General features: G+C 46.5%; 1 protein-coding gene across 10 annotated transcripts in view; it reads right to left on the bottom strand.

Moving 5' to 3' along the window:
• Nucleotides 1–770: 770 nt before the first annotated feature.
• The window catches only part of LOC144121767 (uncharacterized), a 38,482-nt gene continuing 13,967 nt past the window's right edge, over nucleotides 771–25,285 (bottom strand). For 5 of the 10 annotated variants that reach the window (XM_077655153.1, XM_077655150.1, XM_077655152.1 and 2 more), the window contains 2 exons: nucleotides 18,088–18,438; nucleotides 784–3,781 (listed from right to left, as the gene is read on the bottom strand). In XM_077655153.1, the coding sequence (XP_077511279.1) occupies nucleotides 1,003–3,781; nucleotides 18,088–18,176 (2,868 nt within the window). In that variant the 5' untranslated portion in view covers nucleotides 18,177–18,438 and the 3' untranslated portion in view covers nucleotides 784–1,002. Of the gene's footprint in view, nucleotides 3,782–18,087; nucleotides 18,439–25,285 lie in introns of all 10 variants that reach the window. The other 5 variants (XM_077655159.1, XM_077655156.1, XM_077655157.1 and 2 more) reach the window with 2 other exon arrangements.

The following is a 25,285-nucleotide window of genomic DNA, read 5'->3' as shown; positions in this document are numbered from 1 at the left end:
GGGTGTACATCTAAAAGCTAAATGCGCACTATGCGAAAGCTGCTTGTTACGGCATCGCAAATGCTGCAGACGACGCGTATTTCAAATCAAGTCAGCTAAATGCATAATCCAAACTTGGTATTGAAAAAAGCAACATTGTCGTACGCCATCTCTGCGTCAAATTCCAGGTTTAAGCGAGAGAAGCATCTTACAGCGCGCGTGTAGCGTTGGTCTGTATACATGCCCAAATATTGACGTTACTGCAATACGTCCAGGTGTATAGTGCAACACTGAACGCAGAACCCAGAAGTTGATGCCAGCCTGTCTCTCCTGCTCGAGCTGAGCCAGTATTAGCTTTCCTTACCTTTCAACCGCAGAACGGTCATTTCATGAGACAGCCTATTGCGTGCCTCAATGCATATACGGCTTGCTGCACGAAATGTGTTTCCAACACTGACTGCAGTATATACGAACACTACCAGGGTAAAATCTTTCATTTGATGAAAAAATTTCACTTGATATGAAGGGCGCTTAGCTTATTATGATAGCAGGGAAAAACTTCAAGACGTTGAAAACTACGACGGTTTTGCGCACCAGAAATCAGCAGCTGAGGGAGAAACACTGGTACCTTTCATAATGTGAAGCAGTGTAGAAACTGCAGGTAGCAAAAACAAGTCCAATCAGATTTGCGCCACCGGGGACAGAGTGCCATTAAGCGAATCCCCCCAAAGGAGGTTTGTCGTATATCCTCACACATTAGAGCAAAGTGCAATTCAATCACAACGTCAAATACACATCATCATATTTAATGGCTGATTATGGCTTGAGTAACAAAAAAATTATGAACACTTTCTTACAAGCCGACGGCATGCTATACACACGTGCACGCACAAACACATGCACGCACACGGACACGAAAACGGCAGTGATTTTTACGATTAGGCGATGTTGACTTTTCAACACCTTGATTCTCTCAACTTGTAGATGAACAGCCCACTCATTGGCCGCAGCCAGTGGGACCGTTTATAGTATGCCCAGCGATATGGATCGGCCGTACATTCGTCGGCTGTTGAACTTGGAGACGACTTCCTGCGCGTCGCGCGGAGTGTGGAAGGCGATCCGCGCGTCACCCGTCGGCTGGCCCCAGTCGTTGAAACGGCGAATGACATCCTTTTCGGTCAGTCCGTAGCCCTGAAAGAAGCCGATGATGTCGTCAACGGTGGCGCGGTACGGGATGTTCGTGGCGGTGACCACGCAGTCGGGCTTGCCGAAGCCGTTCATGCGCAGCTCCTTGTGCGGCGGCGCCCGCAGCAGTGGCCTGCCACGCTGTGGAAACAGCGGGGCCTGCCGGGGCTCTGGGAACAGCGGCGGCCTCGGGGAACGCTCGAGCAGCGGCCGTTTGGCTGGGGGGCCGTCGCGCTCCCGGGGAGGGCCCGCCGCCGGCTCGAATCGGCCTTCGGGCCGCATCAAACCAGGCCGCCCGCCGTCGGGTCGACCGTCACCGCGGTCATGGGGGCGGCCGTCGAAGCGGCTGCCTGGGCGACCGTCGGGCCGGCCGTCTGGACGCCGGTGGCCTCCCAGCACTTCCGCTACTTCGCTGTGCGTAATCGTCTTGAGCGCTATCACGTGAGGGCCAAGGTTGGCGCCGTCTTGCAGGAATGCCCTCTCACAGTCGGCATGACTCCCGAACTCGGCGAAGGCGTGGCCAGTGGGAACGCTGTTGGCGCCGAGCATTATGTGAATGGCACGCGGTATCACGCCCTGTGTAATGAAGAAGTCTGCGATGACCCTGTCGGTGACGGTGCTCGGCAGTCCCAGCATGGAGATGCAGGTGTGCCCAGGCGGCACAAGCGAGTGGCCAGGCACATGAGCCGGGTCCATTTCCGGGCCCTGCATAGGTGCGGGCCCGTGACAAGGTCTGGCAGCAAGCTCGAGTTTAAGCTCCGGACCCCCTCCGTGCTTAACGGGCGGCTCTTCGCGCTGGTTGATCGGCATGGCATCCGGGCCGATACTCTCGCAATTTCGCGCAGCATACATGGCGTCGCGGCTGCCCACACCAAGCTCGATGTAGTGATGGCCAATTTTGCGCTGCTGCGTGTTTATCGCAGTCTCGAAGTCTCTCTTGTCTCCAAATTCCACAAAGGCTGTGCCCGTAACACAGCCACTGGAGTCGTGTTCAACAACGATGTCCAGAACATTGAGACCGGAGAAAAAGTGCAACACGTCTTGCTCGCTGGTGTTGTAAGGAAGGCCCTTCATCATGACGACCATGTCAGCTTCGTGGGGCGGCGGGCCCTGCTGGCCTAGCGGCGGGCCCGCTGGTGACGCAACCAGCAGCTCGGTTTGTTCTAAAAGGTCCTCGGGGAACGGACATATCTGGATAGGGTTGCCGCACAGCACCTTGTAGTCACCCTGAAGTGCCTCGCGAGCGTCCCACTTGTTGGCGAACCTCACCACAACGCTCTTGATGCCAGTATCTGAGGTGCTCATGCGTGTGCAGCCGCTGAATATCCGCAGCCCGCGAAACAGGTCCTTCACGTCTCTTGGAGTCGGAGCCCTCGTCAGGCCTCGAATCTCAACGCAGCAAGTCTCTTGCGCGTGACTAGGCATGTCCCACGTTCCTCCTGGGGGTGCCCCACCATCACTCTTTTGGTCCCCCTTGCCATCCATTCGGCGTTTGGCGAAGCCTGGAGCCATGTTGCCCACGTTTTCCACATTGTTGGGCGTTGCGTCGCCCATTCCAAAGGCTTCCGGCATATTGACGCCCATCTGCCCAGGCATCCGTACAGTCATGTCTCCGCTCACACCTGCTCCCATGGCACCAGCAGGCATTCCGCCCAAGTTGCCGGTCATGATGCCCGACATCCCACTGGGCACTCCGCCAGAGACGTTCCCAGGCAATCCAGCAGGCATGTTGGCGGCCATGCCGCCACTGATGTGACCGGCCAACCCGGTGGAAAGATTTCCAGCCACGTCAGCAGGTACACCGTGGTCCACGCTACCCGCCATGCCCATAGCTTCACCACCTGCCATTAAGCCGCCCATCATGTTGGCAGCCAGGCCAGACAGGTTGCCCATCAGACCCACAGCAGGTAGGTTGAAGGCTGCCAAGTTGGGAAGCGCTGCGGGCTGCTGGCAGGCCATGTGGACAGGTGCTGAGCCAACTTTGTTCTGCTGGCCGGCAGGCAGGCTGCCACTAGGGAAGGTGGGCGCCGCAGCTTTGCTGGGATCAGCGAAGGCAGGCTTTGCGTCGCAGCCTTTGCGCTCGGACACCTGGCCGTTGGACTCCTTTGCGGGCTCAGCCAACCGGCCAGGCTCTTCAGACCTTCTGCGCTGCTCATCTGAGCGCGAGGACCGCGACCGGTCTTTGTCCCTGCGGTACGGAGGTGAGCGGCTGTGGCTGCGGTCCCATCGCGACGTTCGGCGCCTAGGCGGCGAGCGGTCCCTCAGCGGTCTTCGCGAGCGGTCGTCTGGGCTGGTACGGCGGTACCCCTCCTTCTTAACGGGGGGTGCCGTAGTAAGCTGGGAGCGCGCATGGTCGATGATGCGCTGCAGCTCGGCTCGGGAGCTGAGCAGCAGCTTGATGCGCACCTCCTTGAGCTTGCCGCCGTCGCGCTCCATGGCCTGGCGCGCATCTTCGTCGCTGCCAAACATGATGAACGCGTCGCCCTTCTCGCCACCCACGATGTGCACACCGCCCACCGGGATGTTGAGCCCCTGGAAGTAGCGGCGGATGTCCAGAGAGTTTGCCGCCCAGGGCAAGTTCTGCAGACGGATGATGATGGACATGCTGGGTAGTTTCCTGCAAGGACAGATGGCGGTCACCTTGAGCAAGATTGCGGCACCGTGCACCGCGACGCTGCTGGCATGCAGGCGACTGTTCGCTCGATGCTTCCTTGCTATGACCACTACTGGCAGCATTCCATACCTGCGCCGGGCCACTCAAGCTCCGACTGACAATACAAACGGCGGGTGGTGGCTCCAGCCACTACATGTGTGGAGTCAGCTAAAGAATGTTACAAGTTGAATTCTGAAGTCCAGAGGAAAAAGTGCGTGTTCTGTGTTCTATGAAAATAACACTTTCAATCACCCTTTCTCAGTATTCTATTTTTGCCGCTTTCTATAGGCTTGCAAAATTTTGTCTCAGTGAAATACCAGCAGCGAAAAGGCAGGGCGCCGTTAGCTTGTGCGTCAGCATGTAAACACTTTTTATTTCATTTACAATCATCCGTTAGCAAAGCGCTCGTTTTCAGGCTCGTCACCAGCACGAACACTGCTTGTAGTGCACTGCCACGGTAAACGCAGTGTGTGTGTAGCCATCAGCTTGTTCTTGCATTTTTTTTGTATACAACGGCAGCTAAGGTAAGGCCCTTGTCTCCAAACTAAAGCAACTTAGCGCTTAACGCCTTGATCTGGGATTCATCGCCCGAAATATCTTTGACCAAGTTTCACTACAAGACATCCCTCCTTCAAACATCATCGCCAGTTCATCGAAGCGAAAAAGAAGCACACCTTATTTTTCCGGGCGAATGAAATGACCGGCATCAATAGTCGCGTTACATTCAGGAGTGGTTGGTGCTTTGTGATGCGAAGCGCCACATGTACGTTTCTTGTACGGCACATGAAGCACTTTTTTGAATTAGAAGCACCTTTCAGAGCTTACTGAGGCACCCGTAGTTCCTGCAGACAAAAAGTTTGCAAAGAAATTGTTGAATGCAATTAACCGAATAATTCTTTCCTATAAATTGCCTAATAAAATGAAAATTTTGTGTTCATGTTTCGCGACAGCATCAACGAAGTGTCCGGACTGGCATGTCACTGTTATGCTGTTTAAAACCAGAGCAGGATGCCAGTTAGGATGGTACGAAGATATCTGAACCTTGTGGTGCTTGTCTTTATTTGTTTCATCAAGGTCCATTGTCATTCGTTTCCTACTTGAACTGTGTAGCGCAGCATTTCATGCGACATCTTGGTGAGCCGTACTTTCCCGCCTTCCACGTTTTATATATATAATGATTTGTTAAGCAGCTTTTCTTTTTTCAAAAACATGAAAAACGGCCGAGTGCATTTTTTCTCAGGCGTGAGCTAAGGTGGCAAGTGTATCACGAAATCGTGAAAAATGCATTTTTTAAAATGGCTCTGAAGCACCTTCTGATGAGCACACAAACTCGTTCAATCACTGCACTGTGTATTCATGAACACCTGAGCCAAATTATACACTTCTGCATGCAGCAGAGAACCACAATAAAGTGTGAAAGCTGGTGAGCCATTTCTGGCAACTTTTTCATGCTCGCACCCTCCTCCATAGTACTGCTCCTGGGTATGCCAGTTGAGAGGTGAAAATTGGTTAGATTCTTCCAGACGTCAGCCAGCTACCATGGCTGCGGCCAATAAGCGGCGTAGCTCCAGCAGGTCAGGAAGCTACGCCCTCGGCGGTGGGGCCGGCGGAGGAGCGCCGACCTTTCAGCGTGCAAAAATTGACGAGAGGAGAGGGAAAGCGTGAAGGTGCCGGTATTCAAATTTTGACTACATACATGTCAGCTTTTTGAAAGCCCATAAAAAAAATCTTGCTAGAGGATATTTGTGAAGCGGCGTCCTTTAACACCCCAGGAATACTGCAACTTTAATTATTAGAGCCCGTTTAAACTTTGTGCATGACAATAAATGTGGTTTAAATTGGCTTCTTCGCACAATTCACATGTAGCTTTCTTGTTTTGCGTGAATAAAGCCATGCGTAAGGATCGCGTGTCCAATGCAGAGACTGCATAAAATCAGTATGAAATTTTCTTGGCCTGTGCATGACCCCTTTATTCCAAAATAAGGCTTAACCAAGTGTAGTTCATTATTTACTTTGTTACTGCATGTACACTCAAATTTACCTCAGCTTAGAGTCCATTAACCTCATGCAATACAAGGCATATTTCCTTTCTTGACATTGCTGTTGTCAGCTTGTGTGGCACATGTCCGCTTTTTAATGCCATTAATTCCTGTTACCTGGGACCCAGCAGAATTTCATTCTTTATCCTTGTGTTATGCCTGCTGTGATACTGTGTATATCTGCAAGCAACGGTATGACTGTACTTCTGGAATTAGTGCCGTGAGTACACTTAGAGAATTGGTGCATGCACAGTAGAACCCCAATCATGCGCCAGTCCACGCAAAAACCGCATTTTACGATGAACTGGTGCGGGCCCGTCGAATCACTGACAGGGATGATGCATTAAAAGCCACGATTATACGACTGAAAATTACGCACGCAAAGCATCGTAAGATTGTGCGCAGCATAGCTAACACTGACTGCTTTTCTTCTACTGAACAATATTTCCGTCAGTAAAAAAACGACCCCATGCAAAATATGTATGAATTTCACATGATGCACTATTTTATGTTTAATAAGGCCCTTTCAGACATTTTATTTCTACAATCGCACCTGTTCAAAATAGCAGCAATAATACATTTATACGCGGCACTGATTTATGGTAAATTCCCCATTTCCACACCAATTACACACTACAGTCCCTTAAGCACAACCTTCTGTTAATTTGAAACAAAAATTCGCAATTTTCCAATCCCAGCTTTAACCAGTTGCGACAGTACTTTGTATATCCGTACAGATGTTCTGGCGAATAACCATTTTCCATTGTTCCAGATATTTTTCTTTATATTTTCATCACACAACCATTGTAACCACACTATAAACTTTTTGTTTGCTTTTGCACTGTTTTTCTATCTCACGTTGGACTCGTTATTTATTTTGATTTTGAATGTGTTTAAAGTCATCCATATGCATGTTTCATTTTCAGTTTTACATTTCTACAAAAGTGTATACACGTTCTACTTGTAACCACATTTTACACGTCTAGCTGTGCTGTGTTTAAAGATTGATATTTTATGTTCCTTTATTTTTCTGTTTTCAATATTTGTACGACTTGCCTTGCCTTGCAATATGCTGGACCCTGGCCCTCATCAAGGTGACAAAAGCAGCTTTTAGCTCGGGTGCCCCTCCTGAACTTTTTTTCTGGAAATGGAATGATTTGAATTTGACTGGCGGGTACCGTGCAGAATGTCAGGGGCTGGCGGAGCACTTTACTGGCAGATGCCATGTCAACCCAAGGCATCCCAAATCAAAATAAAGACAGTGACGAGCACGCAACAATGAGATCCTGCACACGACAACCTCTAATGACGACTTTGCCGATGGCGTTACGGAAATCAATATTATATTCAGACTAGCATGAAGTTTTAATGCGAAAGCATTACTAGGCTATGTTCTGTGTTTCGTGTGTGCAAAACTTGTCCGCACGATTACATCATTCTGTGAAGATAAATGTGCAAATTTGATTGTGTTAGCTAGTGCGCGATGAGATCTTGCTGTGGGAAAAATCTGGCTGACGAGTTGAAATAAAACGTCAAATAAAGAATAAAAGAATATAAAATCATAAAAATCATGAATAAAAAATGGAGGGAGAAAAAGATGAAAGGGACAGGCTTCCGCATTACCACTCTTAAGCAGACTTCTGCATAATTCTGCAAGCCTTGCGCAGGCAGTAAAATTAACGTCTCTATGATCAGCGGTAGCTAGCTCAAAAGAGCTAGCTACCGCTGTGGCTTCAGTGCGGAGCACGTTAGGTCTAGCCACACCGAGCGGGCGGCGCGCTACCACCTGTCGGGCCGCACATCTGCAGCAAGAGTGCCGCAGGCGAGCACCATAATTCATCTATATTTTTTTCTTTTATGATGCGAATTCTTAATACAGGCTGTGCTGCCAACTGCCGCGGAATCAATGGCAAGGTCGTGTCGCGCGTCGCTAAATGTCTTCGAAGAGTTGGAGCGGCCATATTTCTGGCATGTCGTCCATATCACCCGTCTAAAGCGGCTGCTTCGAGGCCGGAAGGCCTGGTTGTGCGGTCTCAGAACTCTCGCTGAAAGCAAACAAGGCACCTTTTTATAATGCAAGGGGAAAAAGAAATATAACTGATAGCACTGTACAACGGTTTTTGCGCGGTCCCTATAATCGGGGTACTACTGTAATACTATTTTCGATGTAGAACAGACAAGGGTAGGACATGAGGGGCTCGTTATGATGTACATTTGAAGGAACTCACAATCATCGAAAGCAACGGAAGCATGAGGGAATGTTTTTCTTTTAATGCATCAGCATTAAAGGGACATGTCGCGGAGAAAGTGGCAGATTAGTAAACAGGGTGAAGCCCTAGGTGAAGCCCTGGCCCCTGGATTGTGAGCAAACAGCCCACCGTGGCAGGTGGCAGTTAAATTATAGATTGGTCGCAAGAGGTTGCCCAGGACGCACAGGGTCGCACAAGCCCCACCAATGGCAACTGCCATCAAAGAGCAATGGTGCATTGCTTAACTGCTGTACCACTGTGCCAATAGTGGTATTAAGACTCCCAGCGATCTATAATTGTAGTGAATGACCAGTGTCACAGCGTTAAATGAAGATTACGAGAACAAAGACTAAGAAAATAAAAAGAAATTGGTGTGTGGTCAATAAGTGTAATCTGCAATGGCAACCACTCAAGCATTTCCGTCGTGAAGCACATGCAACTGCCATTGAGTTTTCTTTTTAGTTTGTGGCACTGATCAATGAAGAAATTTGTAGTGCAATCATGTTTTACATTAAATGGAATTGATAAAAAGAAGAAAAACAACCACATGGCGCCAATGGGATCTGAACCTATGACCGCCATACGTCATGTACAGTGCTGTGCCAACTGTGGCAGCGGCTGTCCAAACTACTTTCGAGTGTATTCGTGCTGCATGCAACCTAACCTTGAGTGTTCACCAGCACCTCTCGTCCATAGTGACAAACGTAGAACATTCTGTAATACCATAAGTGCCACATAGAACATGCGTGAATGGTGAGGGCAGAAGCTGAGCGAGAACCCCCTTACGCTACTTATCCATCAAGATATCAAGATGTTGCCATTTATTTTTTCTACACAGACACCAACAGCATAGAAGCCATATGCACGAACAGCGCAGAGAGCGATGGATAGGAAAATAACTGGAGTAACATTATGGAAAAAAAACCAGCCTGGTCTAGGCAGCATTGTGAGCTAATTTTCGTTAAAATTTAAAGGAAATGGATGTGGGCAGGTCATGTAATGTCGAGATATGATAGCAGTGGTCTTTTAAGGATGTCAGAATTGATGCCAAGACAAGAAGAATGTAATCCGACCAGGCCAGGAGTCAGGTGAAGTGAGCTCGATATATATATATATTATATAAAATAAGGTTTAACATCTCAAAGCGACCCTGGTTATAAGGGACACTCAAGAAATATGCTGGAATAATGTGGTCATGGTGAATGCAAGACCTTAATTGTAGGTCATTGAGAGAGACCTTTGTCCTGCAGTGTATTCAACTCAACTGATGGCAGTGACACACACACATGCACACACGCAAATGCACCGTCAGTGCCACATCAAGACTCCCAATGCGGCATCATGTAGCTACGATCATGCACACTGTAGCCAATGATGTCACTACGTGCTTTTACTACCATGTGGCCATGACACTTATAACTGAAAGATGGAGAATAAAAAGCCACGACAGAAGTGTGCAACACAGCAATACCTGCAGCTCCATGGTAAGAAATCCCAGTGTGTCGGGTGCTATTATGACATTACCGAGCTGAATGGGGTGAATTCGGCTTTACTGAACTTTTTGGCCAAGGTTAAGAGTTGTCAACATCGGAAGCAAGTTCTGCCTTTCTATGAGCTTCTCTGCACTGTACAGAGGAGAGCCAAAAGGCCGAAGAAAAAACGGTAACCATCTGCTCAAGTTGAGTGTGATGAAAGGGGACGTGTGATATGTCGTAGAAATTACCTGAGCCCGCGCATCAAGTCCATGCATAGGTTACAAAGGGCTGAGCAGCGACAGAGCTGCAGTTCATTTGCCAGCTAGCGAATGACGCAGGGATTTAGCCGCAGTTTGCTTAGTGGTGATTGATCATGAACTCACAGACCTTGTTCACCATTTCAAGCACGATGTCAATTCTCATAACTTCCTCCTAAGTCAGTGGGGCAATTTGGCCCAAAATTCAAAATTATTGGACCTAAATCTTAAAGCTACAATTTGGCTATGAAGAATGCCCTAAGACAGCAGCTTCAAAAAAATCTAGGCCATATGCAGTGATCTAACATGCACCAAAATTTCAGTGCATATGTGGTTTTTTCTTCTTTCGGGACAGTCCATATTAAGAGCAAAAAAAAACTTACTTTCAACAGTGGGTCACATAGTGCATTGAGCTTGTTCAATGTATCCAAAACGTTGCTTTAAGAGGCTTTACATTACATAGAAAGATTTCAGTTTAGAAAACCGCTCCAAGCTTTGGAAAGCAAACTGTGACAGGCTGCCGATTTCCCAGACAAAGGCCAACATCTTGACAAGTGAATTCTCTTGATGGCTTACAAAGTTAGGCATGTCCAGAGCTAAAAACTTCAGTGACACACAGATTTAGTTCATGAGAGGCACCTGTTCTGAACTCAAGTTGATTGTTAAATGTATTCACAAATTGAGGCTCAGGTGAGCATTGCTTATGTGAACTGTGAAATCTATTTTGGCTGCCTCAGGTAGCAGAGTCAAACAGAAGCTGCTTTCATTCAAACAATGGGCAAATGCATCCGCACAGCCTCGCTGACCCTATCGAAAAAAAAATTCATCAAAGCTTCACAGCTGGTCTCCAGATATCTTGAGGAGAGTGAAAAAAAAAAAGTGTCCAGTGTCCCTTTTTCACGTTTGCCAGCACATCACACAGTGAAAAAATGGATAAATTATAGGGCTAAAAATTGGGAAGTCTTGAGCAACTAAGCCTGATCCAAAAAATGCAGGTGCCTGCATGAGTGGTAAGGTCCTTCCACTTGCATGCCACACCTTCTAAGACCTGTTTTCACAGCAGACTGGTCATATCTGTCCATCCAATTCATCATGTTTAAGCATGGCTCCCTCTTCTTTACACTTCTTTTCACAGGCCTAAGAAACTTTAATGGCGCCGCATAGCTAGTGCTTTCAACAGTAGTGCACTGCTTCTGTTCTGGCCAAAAGAAAAATTCCAAAAAATGATTTTACAGAAAGCACTGAATATACATTTCAGTGTCACAAATCCGTGCAAACTATCACACCCACAAGTGTTGGACAAAAAGATTTGTACCCAAATGTGAAGGAGCTACGAAGAGGCAACAGCCAAATTTATTGTTCTACAGAGAGGAAATTCTTTTTCACACCCCTCGTTAAGTTACCCACTTTTGAATAGATTAACGAGTGAGGTGCACACAGACTGGCAAGGAATGCTACAAGTCTGTGCCCCACATAACACAACAATGAAGCGGTGAGTGGCTGTGCTGAAGAGGATGGCAGTCCATCATACATAACCCCCATTCTGGCCGTTTGAAAAGTACAACAGTGGAAAACAGTGTGACCCATGTCCTCAACCGTATCATGCAGGATTTGCCTTACAATACCTTAACAAATGGTAATCCCATATAAATCTGGGGATGTGGCTGGCCACCCTGTTTTGAAAACAATTGAAAATTGGTTTTTGAGGAAAGGAACTGACACAGTAACTACCTCACATATCTCCCTGGACACCCGAACCAGCGCTGTAAGAGAAAGGATAAATGGGGAGTGAAAGAAGAAAAGAAGAAAGAGGTGCACTGACATCCCATAGCACACAGGCGCCTTTTGCATTTCGCCTCCATCGAAATGCGGCCCCCGCGTTCGCACATGAAGAAAGTTTTCAGATGGGTGATGAAAACCTGATAGCAGAACAAAAGTAACAAAGGCCAGTGATTACTCTTGCTCACACCTGTCACCATCAAGATGAAACAAGGGTGCACCATACTGACACAGAAGTGAAGCAAAGCACTCCAGGTTAAAGCAGCAAGCATTTGCAGGAAAGGTCACAGCCTCTATTCTCTAGGACTTTAAGTTGTCATGCACTAGTTCTTCCAAGCATGCAATACATAAAGGACAACCTACCAGTTGATAATGCACGAACTACAGCACTTACAACCAAACAGACAAATAGCATTTTCACCCCAGTGACCTACACGATCTCATACCTATCAATGCAAAGCAGCACTAATGATGGAATATTACTTCCCAAAAATCACCACTGTGGAATACTTCCAGTACTAAAATTGAAAACATCTTGTTCCTTTTGTTTAGAAAGTGCTACTGAGGAAGAAAAACTGGGACAATTTAAATTATACAAGAATGGTAATGGGAAGAATTTTTTCAACTTTCACAGCTTTTTTTACACAAGTTCACTCTGTAGCTTGCAAACTTCAGCACCTAGTTATGTGTCACCTCCTTTGTTGTCTGTTGTTGTGTGCTGCCATGTAGCAATGAAACTTCACTCAGTGGAGCTGACCAGTTTTTTATCATTAAATAACAAGAGCAGTGGATTTTTTTAGATCCAGATATCTTAGCAACTTTACACATAACAGTGATAAAATAAAAAAACATAAAACATGGCCTTAAATATAGCAGTCCTTGACAAAGGACAAGTCATCTTCTATTCTTTACATTTAAACGTGGCCACAGTAGAAAAAAAAGGGTATAGAAAGCGCAAAAAAGCTGCCACTGCACTTCGTGTTGGAAACATCTCTGGGCATTGCCACAGACACCTCATGCACACCACCTTCACAGGAAAAGAATTCATTTTCTTTGGTTATCTTTAATTATGAACCATGTGTACAACCAAAATCTAGTATTTATTATTAATAAAATATTTGCCCCCTTCCACCTCAACGTACCTAATCCATACTGCCAAAGTGTCTGCACATCAGCGTGCACCGTTGTTTTCGCAGTGGCACGTCCATTAAATATCCTTCAATTTTTCTTTTTTCCTCACAAATTGGGGTTAATAACAAAGGAGAATAGACATCGAACTTTTGGGTGTGCGTTTTTTTCTTTGTAATGTTGCACAAGGCATTATTACACATGGATTACGACGTGCCATTCTGCCACAAATAATTTTTTCCCCAGAAAAGTGCAAGACTGGAATTTGTTACTGGCATCTGCTTTTTCCTCACGAAATTTTTCTGATGTGTTACATCGTATACATACCTGCTAATATTGTTTATATGTATGTTTTGTATCCGTGTGTTGCTAATATTGTATAATTTTATTTTTTGGTTATGTAACAATGTAAATTCATTCATGCTTGGGCCAAGCAGTGGATTGCAGTATTCTGAAATAAAATAAATAAACCGAATTTATTTCAAGTGCTGTTTCAGTTTCAATAGCCTAACGGCGACTGTGACGTCGAAGTGTGCCATGAATCTCGAGACATGAAAAAAACTGAGGCACAAATGCTGCTTCATTTTGATTCACTGCAATGCCAATGCCAGCCTGCCTCAAGAAATACTAGACATGAAAACCAGCTCTAAAGGGAATGCAGACATGAGAACACCATTAAAATGTGACTGACTGTGAGTTCATCTCCACATGCACAAACTGGTTTGTCTTCTTTTGTTACCAAGTTGTGAGTAATGTGTGTGTGGCCTATACGGAGGTGGCAGACAATGACTTCGTTGAAACGTTTCTGATGCACACGACTTCCATTCACCGAGCACTGGTTTTATTAGGTGTAGCTTGTTACTTCGCTGTTCCAAGTGGACTGCCAAATTTTCATTGCCTTACATTGTAGTAAATTCATGCAATCTTTATAGGGTAAATTTACATTTTTTATTTGCTTACCACCAGCTTGAGCAGCGCACAAATCTGCTCTTTCGTTGCCTTTTAAGTTGACATGACTAGGTACACAGCATAGTCTTATGTTTTGTCCTTCAGCTATGGCTGTTGTGATGTTGTGTATGAGGTCACCGGGCAGTGGAGTTATTGAATTTCTAGAATGAAGGGCTGTGAGCACACTTGACGAGTCTGTGTAAATAAAACTTGCCGAAATTCTCATTTACTTTTTTTTCTATGGCTACACAGATAACGCAACATTCCACAGTGAAGATGGAAGCACACTGTGGAAGTCTTTGTTTTGCTGTGAAGGAGAATGTGTTTTTAAGCGCAAAATGCCTTCTCGCATTTTAAATGAAATGTTTTCCTTTGTCTTTATGGTGATTATCTTTCTTTCTTCCAGCCCTGGAGTATGCAGCATGGTCTCCTTCACAATTTGCACAGCGCGGGGCTGCGTCACATCCATCAGACTGGTGATCATACGAAGCATATTTTGTGCAAGTTTTGCAACCGAGGCAGCTCTGTCAGCCATGGCCGAACCTTTGACAATTGAAACGTCCACGAGGGTTGGGTATGTATGGTCTTGCATTGACTTTCAAGTATCCCACGTCGATTGTGTCAGGCAATGTGCTGGTGTTGAATGTGAGGATCAAGTGTTTTGTGTCTATTTCCTTATTGTCCTTACAGATTTTGATTCGGTGCACATCTATGGCGTCTTGGTCGGTGAGCCCTTCGAGCACTTCTTTTTCAGTAAAACAAAATCATTTTCAGATATGATGCCTCGGACAGTGTTAAGTGAGCGATGAGAAGTCACGGACACAGGGATTTCCCCTATGGACGTTAGGTTGGAGAGCTTGGAGTGTTGGACATTGTCGCACAGTTCAAGCAATAAATCACCCCTGGCCATTTTGAGAGCTTACAGTTAATGCCTAAGGTTTCTGTCAAGCACTTTGACACAAGGAAGGGGGACATTATTCTTGCCTGCTTATCTTGTTCTTCATTGTGGATCACGTGATATTTGGGAAAGGTTACTTTTCTTTTCTGAAAGAAGTCGTCTGCCTCATTCCGCCCTCTTTTGAGACAGCGATCTGGTTTTGAAAGTAGGGGAGCCAAAAAAAAATTGTTTTTCGGTCATGGTGCCAGCCACCCAGCACGGAGTCTAACAAGATGGGACAGCAACTTGAAAGCAAGTCCTGCCTACGCCACCTGTACACCTCAACTATAACCAAATATGACGCAACTCAGGGTAATTGGTCACGCAAGGTTAACCCTCACCGCCAGGAAAAACCAAGTGAGTAGGATATAAGAGAGTTGTGAGAGACAGGAAAGTGAAAGATGGAGGGGAGGATAGGAAAAGGCGACTGCCGATTTCCCCCGGGCAGGTCAGGTCGGAGGTGCCATCTACAGGAAGCTGGGGCCAATGTGGTGTGTTGCCTCCGCCAAAGGGCCTTAAAGGTCCAAACGCTCGGCATCGCCTCAACCACCAGGATTCTCTTTTCCCCGGACACGGCGATGCCACGCACGGCTAGGTGCAGGTGCTAGGGTCCGTGGTGATGCACTGTTCACCGGGATGTATGTCCCTGCAGATGCTTGGGAACCCGTGGTGTCGCCACTAACCAATGCCTGCAAGCTGCACCCCCCTACGGGGAGTGGAATTCTTGTATTATATGTTCTTGTGGAATTTGTTATTTACAGAAGTCTGTAAGAGTGAGATCACAGATTTTCGGAAAGTTGTGCCATGGCAGAAGTGGACCTCGCCTTCGAGCAATGCTTGGCAATATGTCTAGTACACCGAGGTTCTGGCAAGTCTTCAAATCGTACAAGTGGACGGGTAGCTTGCAGTTTATTGTTAAAAGGGTACTCTAGATGGGCGCTCTGTAGCGATGGGGTAACAAATATGTTTGTGCAGTGAATGAATTTTTAGAATGTAGAGCATGTGAGCATGGCTCTTCTGTCTGTGACGGCTCGTTGCTTTCAACATAGACTATTTATAGGTGACGTCCTGTAAGCACCAGTTCACAGGCCTAAACATAAATTGTGCACTGGGTCTAGTCATTTCAAATACGATGGCCTTGCTAAACCATATACTATACTGCCATAATCTAAGCAGGATCGTACCACAGAGCGGTAAATTTTTAGGCTTGCCCTGTCAGAACCCCAGTGCTTATGTGAACGGACTGAGTATATTCAGTGATAGGGCTGTTTTCTTTTTTAATGCATTAATATGAGGCAGGAAAGTGAGTTTTTTGTCAAATGTTAGACCTAAAAATTTGTGTTCATTTTGTATGGGCAACTCGGTTTCGTTCAGATGTAGGGTCGGATCTGCCCGTAATCCTCGTTTCAGTGATAAAATAATGGCTACTGTTTTCTGTGCAGAAAACTGGAAGCCATTTCTGTCTGCCCATGATACAAGTTTGTTAATTGTGTTTGTATTTCACAAGTTATGTTGAAGGATGTTCAAGCTATCTGGAGGTCATCTACATAAAGTGAATACATAACAGACCTCGGTATTTTGCTAAGAGAATTCATTTTTACAATAGAGTTGAGCTTAAAATACTCCCTTGAAGTACTCCATTTTCTTGAATAAAATTCCTCGAAAAGGTTGAGCTTAGGCGGACATTAAATGAACGGTTAGACAAAATTTTTAAGAAGTCCAGCATTCTGCCATGGATGCCGAGCTGAGCTAAGTCCTGAAGAATCCGGAACCTCCATTTTATATCATATACTTTCTCTAAATCGAAAGACTGCAAGACAGTATTGTTTGTGGATAAAACCTTCTCTGACAGTATTTTCTAGATGGACTAGGTGATCTGTTGTGAAGCATCCCTTTTTAAAACCACATTGATGGATATCTAGAAGTTCGCAGGAATGACGGACAAAAGTTAATCTTATATTCAGGACACTTTCAAAGAATTTGGCGAGGCAACTGGTAAGGGATATATGGGTCTATAACTGCTAGGAGATGTTGGAGGTTTATTAGGTTCAAGAAACGGTACAATAATAGCTTTTTTCCAGGCATCAGGTATTTTCCCTGCTATCCAAACTGTGTTAAAGAATCTTAAAAGTGTTTCTATGGCAGGCTCAGAAAGGTTGGCAAGCATTTCATAGTGTATTTGGTTGGCTCCTGGAGCAGTTTTTTTTCCGGCAGACAGTACTCTGTTTATTTCTTGGAGAGTAATTAAATTGTATTCTTCTTTTTCACCTCCATTTATTGGAAGTCTGTTTTTCGGTTACATTTTTGTTTTATAAATGACTGCGCATATTGCGATGAACTGGAAACTGCACCAGTGTTCACCCAAAATGTCTGCCTGTTCCCTTATGCTTCTTTCTGTGCCAGGTGTTGTCAGAAGAGGAATTGTGAACAGCGAGTTGTTTAATTATTCGATAAGATTTGACTGTTTATAGATGAAACATAACTCTGCCACAAAGCTTTCTCGGCAATGCGACGAATGTACCGAGCTTTAGATCTTGCCTTTTAAAATTTACAAGATTTTCATGTGTCGGATGCCTGCGAAATTTACCCCAAGCTCTATTTTGTCGTTTTTTGCTTCCTAGCAGTCTTTTGTACACCACTTTGTGGTTTTGTCACACTATTCCAGGAGACTGCAGAATAGCTAATTCTACAGCTGTTATTATACAATTGAACTTTTCGTTTATCTGATCGATGCCCAGGTTTTCTAAATCTATATTTTATAAAGTGGCTTTTGCTCTAAAAAGCTCCCAGTCTGCTAGATGTAGCTTCCAGCGTCACAGTTTTGTGGAGATTATTTCCGGTGGAGATATTAAACTGATTAGTATAGGGAGGTGATTGCTACCATATGGGTTGTCAAGGGCATCTTACTTAAAATTGTTAAAAACAGAAGGTGAAGTAAACGACAAATTTAAACAGATCATTTTCCCTGAAGTAGGGGAGCAGTATGTGGCCTTTTCCGCATTTAAAAGACACATTATTTGTAAGGATAAAATCTTCGATTACTTGGCCCCTAGAGTCGTAGCGCTCATGGATGAGATCTTGTAGATGATGAACTGTTAATGTAAGATGTGGAGGAATATATACAGAATCAATAGTAATTGTTATATAGCTGACAATGCTGACCACAACAGCTTCAAGTTTTGTTTTGATTTCTCGAGCAGGGACGCTGCTTTGAACGACAATCACGCCGCCTCCTGAGAGTCTATTTGCCTGCTCGTGATTGCGTCTAAAGGTTATGTTTCAGGATATTCAGATGTTGTCGACCTAGATTGCTTTCCTGAAGACATAAGGCTACGGGCAACACTGACCCTAAAATATCTGTTATGTCACTGTAATTCCTCAACAGGCCTCTACAGTTCCACAGAACTAAAAAAGCCATGTTTATCCTTTGGGGTGGGAATGATATGGGGCTTACTTACGTTCTGGACCCGTTATGAGGGGTGTGTCTTATTTTCGCTCGAGAGCTGTTCCGCCGATGTAAAGCATGCGGAGTGGGAGATGTATCCATCACCTCACCAGAGGTACTGGAGGACCACGAAGAAGCCGCGGTTGTGTTAGTTTCAAGCAGCCTCCCCCGACGGGTTAAGTCCTGCGGGATGCCGACCCATGGACTGGCGCTCCCTGCTTTGATGGTGGCAGAGCAGCCTTCGCTGTCCCTGCCTGGGGCACGGAGGGCCCTGCCATCGGCTCAGTGGAAGCGGCCTCGGCAGGTGCCGGAGTTCTGTGTGGTCCTACGCCCCCGCGCACCACATCAGCGAAGTTGGGTTTTGCTGTGAAAGAAAATGTGTTGGTAAGCGCAAAACGCCTCCTTGCTTCTTTGAATGAATGTTTTCCGTTGTCTTTATGGTGAATACTTTTTTTTTCCAGGACGGACACGCCCTGCAGTACGCAGCGTGGTCTCCTTCGCAGTTTGCGCAGCGTAGTGCTGCGTCACATTCCTCAGAATGGGGGTCCTTCGAAGCGCATTTCGCGCAAGTTTTTTGCCCGCGGCAACTTTGTGAGCCGTGGCCATTGACCTTCAGGTATCCAACGTTGATAGTTTCGGGCAAAGTGCTGGTGTTAAATGTAAGGACCAAGCGTTTAGTATCTATTTCTTTCTTGTCCTTGCGGATTTTGATTCTGTCAATGTCAATTACATTTTGGTCAGATAGTCCTTGAAGCATTTCGACTTCAGTGAGATGGATAAAGTCAGATTCAGAGATTACGCCTTGGACTGAGTTTAGAGATCGGTGGGGGGTTACAGAGACAGAGATGTCCCCTATAGATGCAATGTTCGATAGTTTGGAGCACTGGATGCTGTCGCACAGTTCAAGAAGTCACCGCTGGCCATTTTTGAAACCTTGTAGCCAGGGACCAAGGTATCGGTTAAGCACTTTGACAAAAGAAATGGGGATATTATTCTTGCTTGTTTTCCGTCACTTTCACTGTGGATTACGGGGAACTTTGAAAATGTTTGTCTCCATTTTGAGAAAAAATCAGCTGCTTCATTCCGTCCTCTTTTTTTAGAGAGCGATCAGATTTGGAAAAGGGGGAGCCATAAAAATTTAGTTTTTCGATTATGGTGCCAGCCGCCCACCATGGAGCCCAGCTAGACAAAGGGACAGGAACATGCTAGCAAGCCCTGCCCACGCCAGCTGTACACCCAAACTAGAACCAAATATGACACAACACAGGGCAGTTGGCCACACAAAGTTAACCCTTGCCACCTATGAAAAATTAAAAACCAAGAACGGAGGAGAAGACAGGAAAGTTGTAAGAAAGATGATAGGAAAATGAAAGACGGAGGGGAGGACAGGAAAAGGCGACTGCCGATTTCTCCAAGTCGAATCAGTCCGGAGGTGCCATCTACAGGAAGCTGGGGCCAAAGTGGTGTGTTGCCTCCGCCGAGGGGCCTTGAAGATCCAAACGCTTTGCATCAGCTCAACCACTAGGATCCCCTTTTCCCCGTACACGGGGCGATGCCATGCACGGCTAGGCTCGGGTGCTTGGGTCCGTGGTGATGCACTGTTCACCATCATCCCCCTGCGGGGATGTCCCTCTGGATGATCGTGAACCTGTGGTGTCTCCACTCACCAACGCCTGCAAACTATAGATGACACCCTTCGGGGGGGGGGGGGGGGGGGGGGGCTGTTTAGGTCAGAGTACTTTCTAGACCACCAGTCTACCCCATGCCTCCGTGCCACCCTCCACTTCACCCTCCCCACTTTTTTTTCCACTGAAACCTTATAGCCTCCATTTGCATTGGTGATCTGCTCCTAAATTTCCCCTCCCCATCTTTTTTTCCATTAAAACATGTTAGCCTCCATCCGTATTAGTGATGTGCTTCTAAATTTGCAGCATTGCAAATGTAGCTATGCGCTTAAAGCATTTTGTGTACTAGATGTTTTCTACATTCAGAACACTGGCCAGTAGTGCTGAGCAAACGACCGTAGCCACATGCTACAACTTCTCCTTAGCTAAAGCGATACATAGAGAACCTGCGCTGCCCAGCGCGCACGCCTGGATGGATGGATGAGGCTGAACCCTTTAAATTGGGCGGTGATTAAAGCCACCTTGCCATGACTTGGGAAATTTTACTCTTCTCTTGATTTTAGCGACCAATCGGATAACCTTCGCTTGGTTGCTTCTACCCGCTTAAAATCTACTTTTCCTTCACTGTCTTTAAACTCCAATGGTTTGAATAAATCAGCCCCGCTGCTTTCCACTGTAGGGTGAAGCCCTTTACAGAAAAGTATCAAGCTTTCAGCCGTTTCCTCCTCCTCTCTGCACGCAACACAACTTGTTTATCTCGTGGTACCCGAATCTATGTCTCAGTCCGCAAAACTCCCATCCCTGGCCTCAAACAACAAAGAGCTTCCCCTACAATTATCAAAGATATTTTCTTTGGCAATTTCCTGCTTAAAGGTCCTGTATATTCTCGGTGCCAATTTTGCCAGCATCCCTTTTTTCCACAAAGCTCTCTGTTTCTGTAACCTTTTTCTTATCCGATAATTGCTTACTTGCCTCCCTACTGGTGTCGATATTTGCTTGTCAATTTTCTAGTTCGCTTTCTCCTTTTCGTGGCAACATTCCTTATATACTGGCATCTGAAAACTTTACTAGCCAACTGCTTTTCCCCCATTTTTCTCAATCGTTCCTCAAATGCTTACTGCTAGCTTTTCTGCTCTCGAACGACGCCCATCCCATATCACCCTGTACCCCCCGATTTGGTGTATTTCCATGTGCTCCCAAAACTAGCTTCGCTATACCGCGTTTTGATTTCTAACCTTGCTTGAACATTGGTCTCATGCACAGGACCGCATTGCCGAAAGTCAATCTAGGAACCATCACCTAAATCTAGCACCCAAATCGTGGTCTAGGAACCTGAATGGATAAGGCTGAACCCTTTAAATCAGGTGGTGGTTCAGGTCACCTAGCCTAAATCTTGCAAACAGCACCACCTGGTTTCACAATGGGTAATCACAAGGAGCAGACGAGCCGCTGGAGCTTAGTCATTTGCTAGTCGGCTTTCTGTTGCGTTTGCAGACTTCTTTCCGAGATTTACTGCTCTGAAGAGCAAAAGTTTTTCGAGATTCGTTTAGCAACACGATTTGATCGCCGCAGCTTCTTGCCAACTTCGATACCGGCCCTGCTGTAACTGCTTTGTGGGAAGCAAGCTACTGTTGATGCTGCGCTAGAGGTTGCGATATAAAGCTCCTGTTTAGTATTTCTTTTTCGCTCCAGTTTTCCTGTGAATGTAGTAAGCATATGCACGCAAAGTGGTTGTTTGGGCGTGTTGGTGAGACATTCCAACAACTTGAAGCGCACAAACAGACGAGGGCAAAGAAGACGTGACACACAAAAGCGCTCGTGTGTAACACGTCTTTTTTCTTTGTTCTTGTCTCTTTGTGCGCTTCAAGTCTGGAATCCAAATGTGCTTTCGCGCTCTACATGCCTCACATGCAGTAAACTGATCTGACATTAGTTGTTAATGGTTTCGAAAAACTGTGCCAGTATCTTAACAAGGCCAAAATCTGTCCACTTCAGTTGCACTTTGTGCATCGCAATTAATAAGACATGCAGCTGTGTGTGGGAGTAAATCAATGTAAACATAGCTGGGTGTGAATTAAGTGCCTATCGTGGCTCCTAAACGGACACTGAAGAGAAACTGAAGTTGGCTTGTATCATTAGAATACCAGCTCCTGATCACAAGAACGCCACTCTTACTGAAAACAAAGCCCTTGTAAAGTATAAAATAGCAAGAACCAAAATACAGGTATCGCCGCCACAGGCCAATCCCGCAAGTACAAGCGTAATTACGTCATAGGACAAGAGACGCCACCTTGGAGGAACTTTCCTTACTCCATGGACGCCAGGAATCTGAGGCTGACAAAGAAAGGTTGCGCAGTTCAATATTGAAGTATATTTTGTTTTGAAACCAATAGTGCACTTTTATCACACAAGAAAGACAGACAAAAGACAACCTGAATGTTGGAAGCAAAGAAAACCGATGCTTAGTGGTGCCACAGGCGGCCAGGAGAGTTTCGGTTCATTATGGCGCTTCGCGTCTATGATCTTTCCATGCCTCATGGTTTTGACGCGCCTCGATTTACAAGCGCCGAACAGCAGAGGAACTACAAGTGCCGCTTCAAGTGGTAGTTAACCTTTGAAGGAGCCTGTTAAGGCTGGCCAGATGATCGCCACAGTCGATGAAAAACTATGATGGCACGACGGTCGGTGATCGTACAAGGCAGCTGGCAGCATAAAGAGCACTTGTGTCTTCGTATGCTCACCCGGCGAAACGTTCCCGGCTGTGCCAGTTAACTTTGAACTAGTTAACGGAAATCGTTTATAGGGACGGGAGACAAGATATAAGGCAGTCAAGAAAAAGAGATTTTGGAACCTGCAGAGACCGTGACTGCTCTCCTCCAGCTCGTTTGCGGCTCCATCCAATGGCTTCAGCAATTGGGCAGAGCCATTCTCTTCGAGCTCTCGGCTAATTTAATCCATTCACTGTGCACATCTGAAGGTAGGTGCAAGTGGGCGAGACAGCCCTATACAGTGGACCCCGTACCTCCGGAAATGTGCGGAACCCGTTGAAGCGTCGGTTTTACTTTCAAGCCGCCAACTTTAAACGCGAGCGCCCATGAGAACCCATCCGTTTTTTGTGGCAGAAAAAAATAACCTGGCCCTTGCAACCATGAGAAACCTCCTCGATGCCACCTGTTACACCGTGCAAAAGTGCCGTTCAAGGAATCACAATGCATTGGCCCTAAAGCCACGGCCAGCCTTCAATGGGCGCGATGCGCTGACCTTGTCCTTACCCCTTGCGACTCCCCACACTGGGGTTAAGATATTTAATTACCAACGGCTGCTCACTGAGGAAGGGGGAAATGAGCCACCGGCGCCTAACCTAACCATGCTCCCTCAAAAGCATCGCATGCTCTGTGGGGCTGAGGTCGCTGAAATGCAGGCGGGAGTTTTTGCGAGAACTTCGTTGTTGGGTTCGAAAACGGGATCCATCGTAACGCTGGCAAGACGGCAGTGCAAACGTAAAAGAAACGACGGTAGCGAACCCCAATAGATGCCTTCACGTGCGGCAGTGGTAGCTTTCATTTCGGCTCCAGCTAGACCGCACCGCTAGCTACCAGAAATCACGGAGTCTGCGTTTACGTCACGTTTCAAGTAACTCTGTCCTGCGACGTCATAAGAGGGTGCAGAGTTAGAATCGGAGGGCGGGAAAAACTTTTTCAATGTCGAATCCAAATTTCTTTGAAATAAGTGCATTTTTCGCTCCCGGAGAAGCGGCAACAAGCCCATGAAATGCCAAACTATCAGATTTTGCAAACAAAAACAATTGATAGAGTTCTCCTCACTGTCCCTTTAATAAATGCGTACTATATTATAGCTTATGATCATGTATGACTGCCTTTACGTGGGTGTCATGGAGCTTCCCACTCTTTATGCTTCTGAAACAACAGCGCACCTGTGTTCCGCAGATGCATCATATATATCATGCATCTCCAAAGCCTGTTTTGAGGGCACTGCAATCATGACTCCGCTGAAACACCGATGCCATAACTCGCGACGGTGGAACGCCACCCTCAAAAGACGCAGGTGTGAGGATGGCACAGTGAACCACCTGTGGCAGACTAGTCGGCCCGTGTACGTGCTTTCTATTTTTAGGTGTAAAAAATTACTGACATATATTAGTGTGGGCATAGAAAAAGTAAGGATAATGTTGCCCGGCCCACACCGCCAATGACACAACGGGCTAATTAACTCACGATGGTGGAAAGCCACCCTAGCCGCTTTGCTGCTGCCTTGTGCGGCTCGCCCTTGGCTTCTACAAGATCCACTGCTGAATGCGTCGCGGAAATCGGGCATATCTTTATTTTGTTATGACACGGGTTCACAGTGAAGTGGTGACGAGAGTAGTATTTTTATTATAGCAGTGGCGTTCCGAAGCACCCTCAGCTGCGACATCGATGCAAAACTAGCTAGGCTTAGCAACGAGCAGGGCAGCCAAGAACCAGCGTAGTCCGTCGCGCCCGCATGCGGCGTCGCTGCCGGAAGGTGGGCTCTTGAGCAGGCATGCTGTCATTGCCCGAATATTGCAGACTTTCCGATAGCATGGCTGTTTTGTTTTTTCTGGCACGAACGTGGAGTCCACTTAGCCAGCTGGCCGGCCGGCCTAGCTGAATTTCGTTTGCCGGCGTCAAAAAATGAGCTGAAGGTTGCTCTTGACGTAAATAATAAAACATGGGATAGAAAAATGTCAACAATATATCATTTTTGTGGAGTAATGGCCAATACTGAGTTGCTGGTGAAAGTGACAGCGATGCGAGCAAATTTCTTGCAAAAACCGCCTCGCAGCTTCAGTTGGCCCGCCGTTACGGTCCGGTTCGCTTGGCGTCCGCCAGCTCCGGTGCTGAAGGCGTAGTGCAAATTGACCATATTTTTAGTTTATTTTGAGATGATGCTGTTGGCAGCACAGTGATATGAATAGTGCGCCATTATTACAGCCCAGATTACTTCCGAAGCGCTGTGCGCTGCTGCATTGATGCGAAACAGGCTAAAGGCCTAGCGACGACCAGGGCAGCCAGGCGCAGTTCATAGCACAGTGTGCCCATGGGTGGTGCTATAGCCAAAAGCTCGCTACTTGCTCAGGCATGCTTTGTCCCTGCTCGACGATAGCAGGCAAACTTCCTGATAACATAGCTGTTTTGCCTTTTCTGGTGCAAACTTCAAAGCGTGACACCGGCCGTGGGCAGCGCTTGAGCCAAGCTGCGCATCGATGCTTGCCAATCGGTGCTTCCCTGCTTGCAGTGGGGCAGCAGTTCGCAAGCGGCGACCAGCTCGGCGCACAACGAAGTTTTCGCACGTCTCTCCTGGTTTAGTTTTTGCATATCTTCGGTTTAGGGAAACTTGACCAGTGCCAGAAACAATGTTGCTACGATTACGGCGGATACAATCAATACCACCGGTAAAGATGCATCGACAGGGTAGCCGGCAACAACTTGGAAAGTTCCCGCACTGCAAAATCGAAGGGTGGTAAGCAGTCACAGCGGCACGGGGCAACCTCGTCCGTTAGGGCAGCAGTGCAGCGGCAGCACAGACAAGAGTTCCAGCACGGCA

This window comes from Amblyomma americanum, chromosome 2 (genome assembly GCF_052857255.1).
Source record: "Amblyomma americanum isolate KBUSLIRL-KWMA chromosome 2, ASM5285725v1, whole genome shotgun sequence".
Taxonomy (NCBI): Eukaryota; Metazoa; Arthropoda; class Arachnida; order Ixodida; family Ixodidae; genus Amblyomma; species Amblyomma americanum.
This window is presented reverse-complemented; position numbering and strand designations above follow the sequence as displayed.